Source organism: Nesoenas mayeri (genome assembly GCF_963082525.1).
Source record: "Nesoenas mayeri genome assembly, chromosome: 4".
NCBI lineage: Eukaryota > Metazoa > Chordata > Aves > Columbiformes > Columbidae > Nesoenas > Nesoenas mayeri.
In genome coordinates this window covers 69716327-69726270 of record NC_137540.1, presented here as the reverse complement: position 1 = coordinate 69726270, position 9944 = coordinate 69716327, and the positions used below count along the sequence as shown (strand labels likewise).

Below are 9944 nucleotides of genomic sequence, written 5' to 3'. Positions count from 1 at the left end.
TGGGCCTATTTAGTGCCGAAAAAGGCAGAGGAGGTGTTAGTTTGTGATCTAGAGTGTAGTAAAACAAACCTGGTGCCCGCTATATGGGCTGTTATTAAGCAAGATTGGGATTGGACGAAAGAAAGATGCAGAAAACTATTTGCACGGAAACTAAAGAGGGACAGAAAGTTGCTTTTAGAATATTTCTTTTTATGATTACGTTAGAGGTTGCGCAAAGCCACCCACTCTTATCTGTACTACCCCAGGTTAATGTATGGGTAACACTAGCAAATCTCACTGGACGAGACACCTTGTGTCTCGCTACTGCCTCTCCTAATAATCCCTTTTCTACATGCCTTGTAGGACTGCCACTAGATAAATGGCACATACCCGATAAGGTGAGAAAAGCCTTTCCAACCTTGGCTTCCAATTTAACCAATAACTGGGATGCCTGGACCCCTTTTCTCCCGCAGGCTACTTTAGAGCCACAAGAAATTGAGTTGCTTGGATCAGTAAAGATGGATTTCTGTGTTAGGTTTAACTATACAGGAACAAATCAGTCTAAGGTATGGGATGTCTCTCCTGTCCATCCCATTTTTAAAAATGCTACTACTTGGTGTAATTACACAGCAACAAACTTGTCTAGATCCAGCAATGCTCCACTTTTATTACCATCAGGGATATTTCTTATTTGTGGGGATAGAGCATGGCCTGTTGTCCCTTCTCATATAAAGGGAGGTCTGTGTAGCCTTGGACGCCTTTCTGTCCTGACTACTAATACATCCATGATTCTACAACACCGTCTTTCTCGCAGAACAAAGCGTAGCATCCATGCATATACCCCCGATTGTGATGATAATATGAAGTTTTGGTCTTTTAGCCAACGCGTTGTCGCCTCTTTTAACACCTGGAGCTGCCGCTGCAAAAGCACTAGCAACATTAGATAAGCTTGGCTGCTGGCTTGCTAAACAAACGAAAGCTACTAGCAATGCATTGTCTGGTCTTTTATTAGATATAGATAGTGTTTGTCACGCTACATTGCAAAATAGAGCTGCTATAGATTTTTTGCTTTTAGCGCAAGGCCACGGTTGTGAGGATTTTGAAGGCATATGTTGTATGAATCTCTCTGAATGCTTGGAATCAATTCATGCTAGTATTCAACAGCTTAAAGCTGGGGTCTCTAAGCTTCAAGGAAATGATAGTTGGGATTGGTTAGATAAACTCTTTGAAGGATGGGGATTGTCAGGATAGTTAAGGAGTCTTGTGAAGTTGGTTGTATATGTTTTGGTCATTTTTATTCTCCTGTTACTCTTTTTGCCTTGTTTGTTGCGATGTCTACAAAAGTTGATTGCGCGTTCTATAAAAAGAGTTCTTATTGTGCAAAAGGAAGGGGGAGATGTGGGACAGGATTTGGCTGGCCTCAGCAAAACTCCCAGCACTTATCAATTGGTAAAAGGAGATGTGCTGGAACTTGTTGGTCCCAGGCCATGGGAAGGATAGAGGTGAGAACCTTAATTAGAAGGAGTGGAGAGTGCTGATTCTATGTTTAGACAAGGTTCACAAGTTAATAAGGTTGTCCTGTAAAAAGGGGACTCTTGTTTTTGCGCAGGGACGATTGCTTGGGTTGGGGTAGGAACTGTTTAAGAAAATGTCTTAGATCAATCAGTCTGTAACATGGTAACAGAAACACCAAACAGCTCGAAGCACGTTGCTGAGGAAAAGTATAAATGTATGTGAAGTACACTAATAAAGTGGACATTTTGTTTGCATCAAACTGCATCTTGTCTCTCAATCGCGGCACAGGTGCCTTTGTTTTTGCAGGTGCTGCAGACGAGCTGGGAGGGGCGAAGCCGCAGGCCAGCCGGCAGCCGAGAAGGTGAGGTGGTGGTGGGTGTTGAGGAGCCCGGTATTGCCCAGTGACTCGGTTCAGCGTTTCCTTCTCGCTTTGCAGGCTCTTTGTGGGCCCTTTGGACTGGAGCATTTGCGGTGAGCCGGGCTAGGGGCGAGGAAGAGCGTGGCGCCGGGGACTCATTCCAAGTGCTACAGTTCTTTTGCTTCTCGCTGTCTTAGGCATCACAAGCGGTGAGGGTTTGTGACTGTGCCCGCGGCATGACACGCTGAACGGAACGCCGTGCAACTTAGGAGGAGGTGGGTGTTGCGGAAGGGGTCGGCGTTTACCCCATGACACCGTGTGCTGGCACGGCTTAGCGAGCGTGTGTTTTCTCGTGTTCCTGTAGACATTGAAGAGGAACCCAGTGATGCAGGAAGATGGCTGTTCATGCACGTGGCGTTTTCCTCTGTTGAAGATGGGTTCGGTCCCTTGGCCCTCTGAAAGCTAAGTGGAGGCACGAGGGCTGGGAAGGGGCTGGGAATCGCAGGGATGGGGGGTTTAGTTCTGATAAGGGAAAGGGCCATCCAGGAACAGTCCCCTTTGGGCGGGTAAAGGGCCTGGGGACCTTTACAGTGCGATGCCAGCGTGTGTCTGCGTTGTGGTGTAGTTTGGGAAGCCTGCCTTGCGCCTGTCAGATGATCCTGGGGTCTCGTTGTGTTCGAGGGGCACAACAGGCATCTCAGGTGCCATCCCGGGATCTGGAACGCTGGTGCCAACTGGCTTGGTGCCAGTTGCGTCCTGGATTCTTGTATCATCAGCTGAAAGCATGGATGGTGTTTGCAAGGTGTAACACCTGTTTTCCATACTGTCAAAGAAAAAGTTGGAGTTTGCACCCCTATAGAATGTGAAATCTCAGAAACAAACCTAAGAGGCCTTTTAATCAAACTCACTATGAAATACAGTCAAATTGAAAAAGTTAAAACATACCCAAGTATTATTCATCGTATTATGCAAACATCTAAAATGCAAAATTTGGCTCGGCAAGTCGGACAAGGCACTTGGCTCGACAGCCAGGTCTCTGGGTGCTGCTCGTCCTGTCGGCTGGCAAACCATTTGCCCATGCAGGTGAGGCACCACATGGGCCGACAGTAGCATTGCTGGCATTCCCCTTCATTTGGCTCCTGGCAGTTCTTGATGAGCTTGATGTTAGCAGTAGTCTGCATACACCCTATGCACGGCTCCAGCTCCTAAAGGAGGACAAAAACATCAAAATTACAAACCGAACAGAATGGTTTCTAGCATTGCTCTTCAAAGGCTTTTAGAAAATTATCTGCACGCAAGAATAGTGGGAACTTGAGTTGGGCAGAGCCCAAAGGCAGAACTGCCCCACCAGAAGATACCTAATGCGTTCAATCTCCAGAGCCCTGTTTTATTAGACCACCCTCTGAGTGAGAACAAAGTATCTCTTGCAACAGAAAACCCTGAACTGCTGTGTGAGATTGATAAAACAAAAATGACTGAAAAGAAACCTTCTCTCTCTCTGTGTAGAGCTCCACCTGTTTCCAGAGCACAGCAGCCAGAGCAAGGTAAGCAAGCCACTATCTTTATCATTCCAACATACTATTTTTCAAAAAAACATACCAATATAGAGGAAAATAAACAAAGCAAACAATTCTTACTACTTATTACAGCAAATGGCTGTTCCTATCTTCCACCTTTTTAAGTAAGAAACATAAATAACAGAGGAAATCGGGGCTCTACTGAACTCAATGGGCGCTCATTTTGAAGGACCAGAAATGTACTTAATTTTGCTTGGATAATATTGGAATAATTGATATTTCCCCACAGTTAGTTACGTGTCATGAACTTGCATATCAGGAGATAATCTTGCTATGAAATATTTTACAATTAATAAACAATAATTAGCATTTCCCATATGTCTTCCAGCCAAAGCTCTTTAAGAACTTGACAAAGTTCAAAAGACAGCAGACCAGGCGGGCATGAAGACCTGAATCCTATTCATACTGCTATCAGTGTAACAAAAAGAGCTCTGCTTTGTTGTCTCTAGTTCCCATCTCTCGTGTCTCCTCCCTTGTTCGCTCAAGTGTCTGTTCCACCACACCAGCAGCTTGACTGTGGAGCAGATCATCTTTCATTTCCTCTTTTCACCTCCGCCATTTCCCCCCACCCAGGTTGACCACAAAGTCTTGTGTCAACATGGGGACAAGGAGCGTACAGGAAGCAGGACTGCTTCTTTCACAAGCTCTATCAGTTTTAACTTCTGAAATTAGGGCTTATCTTAGTTTTTAGGCAGGAAAAAACTCTAATATAGAAAGGTTAACTACCTTTTTCAACTTATTCAAGGAGCTTCACAATAGGGAAAAATCTCATGTTGTATTTTTAATGTCCGTATCATAACTTCTGATGTTATTTATCACTCGATGTTAAACGAAAACTCAGTAGCTCAGCTTACACTTAAATGTGTCACAAATTAAAAGCCCTGCAAGAAAGCAACTCTCCCAAATGAATAGTATCTTCTCTTTATTTTGAACATCTCTTTTCACTGTATCCTGGTGCTGCAACCACAGAACTTGCAACCACATTATATGCAGATCTATCTGATCAGTTTTATTTTAGCTAGTTCATGCAACAACTGTACAGTGAAGACACCATATAAGCTCCATGATGCTACCAAAACTATCCAGTACTCACTCCATTACCTAGAACATCTGACACAGGCTCACTGCTAGGTCACCAGAACTAGTTTAATTAGTTACCTTTGGTACAATGAATAGTGTTCTAGTCACACTTCCAAGTGCTGAACAAGTGAAATAATGACCAGGTCTCTACAAATATTACTGAAGGAAGGACTGCATGGTATTATTTACAATTAAAGCAAGCCCAACTTAAAAATCATTAATTTATTTCAGCAGATCCAGCAAAACCTGGTTGTCTAGAAAAGTAAGCTGTAATGAGGCAACCCACCAAAAGAACTGTAACAACAGCTGTGATTCTAGCTCCTATACACTTTCTGAAAATGTAACCTCATCATTTCCAAATGTTTTCAAGTGAAATTTTAATGGAAATTATTATAGGGGACTTTCTTCCACTCTGCTGTTTCTCATGTCTCAAAATGTAATGTTCGCAATGCTGTTTGTCTCCTCATAGAAGGAAGAGAAGCAGCCAGATCTACATTTATTACACATTACTGAAAGGGAGGGTGAGCCCCTGCACTCACCCTGACTGAGCAAACAGCACTTTAGTGCAGGAACCACAGAAACGGAGTCCTGACTGGAGTCAGCCCTGCTGCGCAGACCTTGAGAAAGTGTGCTAGGCCACATCTCACAAAGCTAAGGAATTTAGGCTAGGTCTTATCAGGAGCTAATGGTGCCAGCCTGGACTGGAACTAGATGAAACTAAAGCTGCTGTGGCTGCACACTTGCACGTACACCAAAGGGGAGTTTGACTATGAGTCAGTCACTTTACGCTAAAAATATCTGCAGCCCCCCTGAGCCCACAGAGCTCTCCTGACCGACAGCGGGCTGCACGGTGGTTCATCGCCTCTTGGGTAGGACACTAGTTACTCCTTGAGGCTGAGAAATCCCTTACCTGGCATGTTATCTACAGCAAGATAAGTGACACATCATATTAGATCTAAAGCATACTGTATACAAGCTTGCTTAATTGCTAGAAATGCAGAAAGTAGTAGAAGTTTTGACCATAATTTAATGATAGTTTAATGACCATTTTATTACTCTTTAATTATCATTTAATAATAATCTTTAATAATTATTGTTTAATTAATTAATTCAATTATCATTTAATGATACTTTTGGTTAACCCTACAATAGTGACTTCTTTTAATAATTCACCCGTGACAGCCTTACGTACACAGTTATCAATTACACAGTAATCACAGGCTCACCTGCATTGAAAAGTGTAATTATTACAGTGGATAGAAAGTCTCACCTGAGTGCTTGGAACAGGATACGGTTGGTTACTTTCCACCAGAGATGTAAATGTTTCTAGAAATAAATCACTAAGGCTTTGATGGATCACAACATTAGCTGCATTGATGATGGGAGCACGGAGCTTTTCTCGGAGCTCCCCATACTCTGTGGAGTTCAACCTGATGAGGAAAAGATGGGACAAAATGTTACATTGATTATACATTCAGATACCTTGACAGTACATTGCAGAGGTTAACATCAGAGAAATTAATCCACAGAAAAAACATTAAGGTTGGTACATATTAGTCAGAATAAATACATAGTGAGCATTTTGTTTTCTTTTGTTGTTTAGTTGTTGTTTTTGACACAACTTAAGACAACAGAACACGCTGTCCTCGTTCATATCTGCGTCACATTGCTGACAGGATAGGCTAGAGATGAGCTAAAACATCATACAAAAATACAGGCAGGCTTTTGAAGTAATCAGCATGAACAGCAGCAATACAGGTACAAAAATAATGCATTAACTGTAAGATACTGCATGCACAGTTTCTGTCTACCTTTCTAAGGCCTATTTACCTATATTATATCTAAATTCTGCTTTATAAACTCCTGAGGACAGAAATTAGTTATATCATGTGGTATGTATCACATTGATGTAGTACAGAGAAGTATTAGGAGAATGTCAATCAGTACCAGTTTCTGTCATTTCATTATACAATTATAGATAAAACCTGAAATTTCCCAAAGGTTACAAACAGCTGCTGAATGTGACTTACTCTTTGATTTAAGGCTGTAACAGGCTGTGTTCCACACTAGGTTGCTGCTGCTAAAGTCTCTCTAAGTGAGGCTCACAGACCTCAAGGGGCAGGTGAGACCTTGTGCACATTCTGTAGTGACACATCACTGTTGTTACCCCTTTTTAATATGACAGTTCTGAAGTGTAGATTCAGAACTCCCCAGCAGCTCGATGTTTCCACTCATTACACAGCTTTCATGAAGAATTTCAGGGAACATTGCCCTGAAATTCCTCCTTCTTCCTACCACTCACTGAGCCCAATACAATGTAATATTGGCTTAGCTTTAGCTCCCGGCGGGCTCCATTGTTTTAATTACTATAGGATAGTGTTATTTGCCAATAGATGCTATCTGTGCAAATAACAGAGACCTTTGTATCCAGAGGAGAAATTCACATAGAACATGCACGGAAATATGGCCTGCCTGCACGAAAGCATTTTTCTTTCAGACACATCCCACTGTATCTAATTCCTGATATGTACAATGATCCTATATCCTAAATAGGGGAATTTTGTCCTATGGCACTTTTGTTAAATCCTGTATGGCTGCATTCTAGCAGAGATTTGCTATTTCTGAACTTTTAAACACTGCTGTACTGTTTAGCCACAAAATAAGATTTTGGATTTGGATTTTTTTTCCCTAAAAGGAATTGTCAAAGAAGCCATGATTTTCTCAGCTGGGGATGTAGTTTTGTCACTTTGGCACTGAAGCACTTCAAGAAGTAAATCATTAGTTGTTTTATACTTATTTGGTCACCACTCCCACAGGTCTATAAAAGTCTCCTCTTTTCTTAGGATCGTCATGCTTACCTTAACTAAGCTCTTGTTCTGAGCTCTGTTCACCTGGATATATAACACAATCACCTCTATGCCTTCTTCATGCTTACCAGGAACCCTCTGCTGACCTGTAAGTCTGGTGGTCTGCCTCCTTTTACTTACCTAGTAAATAAATGCTGCTGACATACAGATTTACACCAAGCAGACACTCAACTACCTTTTCAAATATATAGTTTTAAGAACACTAGCATGGCTTTGGGTACTCCTTTTAATGACACAGTGACAACAGAGACTTTAGCACCATTCTAATCAGCATTACAGCTTTCTGCAGAACTTGCACTTTTGCTTAACTACACAGAGAGACTGCTGAAAAAAATAGCATGAGCCTCTGGAAAACAAGCCCAAACAGTTCACAGCATGTTTGCCATGATTTACTGCTAGGAGAACACAAACATGAGCAATGGACCACAATTACTTCCTTGCTTTAAGGGCAGCCAGCTTACAGCAGCTCAACAAGAACTCTTCTGAGCAGTAACAAAATTAGGAGCCTTGAGCCAAAGGAAAAAAGAAAAAGTCATGGGTGAATAACATCCGCTTTTAGAGAAATAACTATTTATCCTCCCCTAAAATTTGGAAGATCAAAGATTCTCCCTTTTATTTCTGTTCTGCATCTTCCACCTACGTTTCTCCAGTTACTTCTTTCTACATCCAGGACAATCTTCTCCAGATCTAACAGGGCAGTCCCTCTGTTTAGCCACTGTGGATTCAATGCTGCAAGTGTATGAATCTTTCCAAACAACCTTTTTTCACTGCACTGTGTGGCAGAACTGTGCATACAGCATCTCTGAACACCAGGCAGAGAGCAAAGAGGAAGGGATGAGACCCAAGAAATCTTCAGATCTGCCACCAAAGCACTATAAAATAGCATCTATATAACACGACAGGGTAGTTGTTTTACCGGATATCAAATGCTTTCACGTAGGGGTTAATACTGGAAACACGGATGGTGAGGAACTGCACAGGCATGTTTGAGTCTGGAGTGAGTTCATGCTGTCTGGAGTCTGTCACTGTCAAGTGAATGTCCTGCTGCTGGGCAACATGTAAACAGTAGGCGGTCACTTTAATCACCCATGAGTCTGTAACAATCACCCTCGCTCCTGGGGGTCCGGTAGCAAATTTGTCGATTCTCCTAAATTCTGTATTGATGGAAGAAGCTACTGCCCTCCAACCTGATTGCGGGAGAGCATGAACAGCAAGTGTTCGGGCTAACGGATGATTATTCCAACCTTTCCGTGACCAGTAATATGCCAGGGTACCGGTGACTGCTGGAAAGAAAACAGCGAAAAAAAAGAAAGTCTTCCATCCTTTTGAAGCCAGGTAGAAAGAGCAAAGATGTTTTTCCGGAGCAGCAAAGCACATACCAAGGTAATAACCTGCAAGGAAAGAAAGACTTACTTTCAGGATGCAATTAAGTATATGCATAAGCAAATCCCCCTGACTCATATAGTTATCTAACCAGTGAGCTCAGCTCCTGGAGAGCTACTGTACTTCTGGATGACAACTCAAATTCAAGCCTCTTGTCCTAAGCAATCTGAAATAACATTTTACCTGTCATTGATTTTTACCAGAATTATATAGCTAAATGAAGCTGATTTCAATGTACAGGTTAAATAAAATTACCTGTAATATACAGCTTTTATCAGAATTAAGTATGTAAAGGATTTGAATTTGCTAATTGAATAAAACTAGTTGTGAGATGTCACTTAGTTTTAGCAGAATTATATGGCTACAGGAAGCTGATTTGAATTCACTAGTTAAATAAAATGCTATTCCTTTATAAGTGCTTGTTCTCCGATGCAGCCGACTTGTTACAAAGCTTAGGCTGTACATTACAAAGAAGCTTGAGCGATGCTAAAACACAGTATATCCAAGATGTAGAGTGTCACCTCATTCACCCACCACTGGGTCACAGGCGAGGAACCCCCTGGCTCCCGCCCGGCCGGTTCCCGAGCGCAGGTTCACCCCGAGGCCGAGGGCTGTCATGGGATCCCCCCCTCCCCGGGGCCCTCCCGCCGCCGGCCGGGGCTCACCCAGGGGCAGGAGGGAGTGAACCAGCAGCGTGCCGGTGCTGCGCCGCAGGTGGTACTGTACGAAGGCCACGTCCTCACTGCCCAGCCAGGCGGACAGCAGGCTCTGCACCGTCAGCCCCGCCGAGCGCATTTCGTCGGGCGTGAAGACGAAGCAGACGGCGAACACCACGTAGGCCAGCGTGAAGGTCAGCGCCGGGCTCGCCATGCTACGGCCCGCTCCCGCCACGACCCGACCCGGCCCGGCCCGGCCCGACCCGACCCGACCTGCCGCCCCGCGGCTCCCTGGGAGCGGTAGTTCGCGCCGCGGCAGCCCCGGATGGGCGGAAGGGCTGGCCCGACGTGAGCGCTGCCGCGTCCGCCGGGCGGAGCCGCGGCCCCAGGGATATCGATAGGAGGCGGGTTCCTGGCGCTGGTTCTGAGGTGTTTAACCGCCACCGCGTCAGCACGGCGCCATGACGAACCGCCCGCGCCTGCGCACCGGCTCACCGGCCAAGTGTGGCGGCTGTCCCCGCCCCACCCG

General features: G+C 44.1%; 1 protein-coding gene across 2 annotated transcripts; it reads right to left on the bottom strand.

Annotated features, from left to right (window-relative positions):
• Window positions 1-827: 827 nt before the first annotated feature.
• TMEM129 (transmembrane protein 129, E3 ubiquitin ligase) lies at window positions 828-9790 on the bottom strand. Of its 2 annotated transcripts, none has more exons than XM_080343976.1 (5): window positions 9425-9790; window positions 8293-8767; window positions 5780-5939; window positions 2798-3057; window positions 828-2675 (listed from the first exon to the last, which is right to left on the bottom strand). In XM_080343976.1, exons 1-4 carry the CDS (start codon window positions 9627-9629, stop codon window positions 2809-2811), a joined length of 1089 nt encoding a protein of 362 aa, XP_080200102.1. In that variant the 5' UTR covers window positions 9630-9790; the 3' UTR covers window positions 828-2675; window positions 2798-2808. The 2 variants fall into 2 exon arrangements, with proteins under 2 accessions (XP_080200102.1, XP_080200103.1); XM_080343977.1 differs by having other exon boundaries at window positions 828-2628.
• Window positions 9791-9944: the final 154 nt, after the last annotated feature.

Coding starts and splice junctions, on each gene's coding strand:
- TMEM129 (XM_080343976.1), bottom strand. CDS start 9,629: ATGGCGAGCCCGGCGCTGACCTTCACGCTGGCCTACGTGGTGTTCGCC. Junction 5,940..8,292: donor GTGAAAGCATTTGATATCCG/GTAAAACAACTA, acceptor TTTCCTCATCAG/GTTGAACTCCACAGAGTATG. Junction 3,058..5,779: donor ATCCTGTTCCAAGCACTCAG/GTGAGACTTTCT, acceptor GTCCTCCTTTAG/GAGCTGGAGCCGTGCATAGG.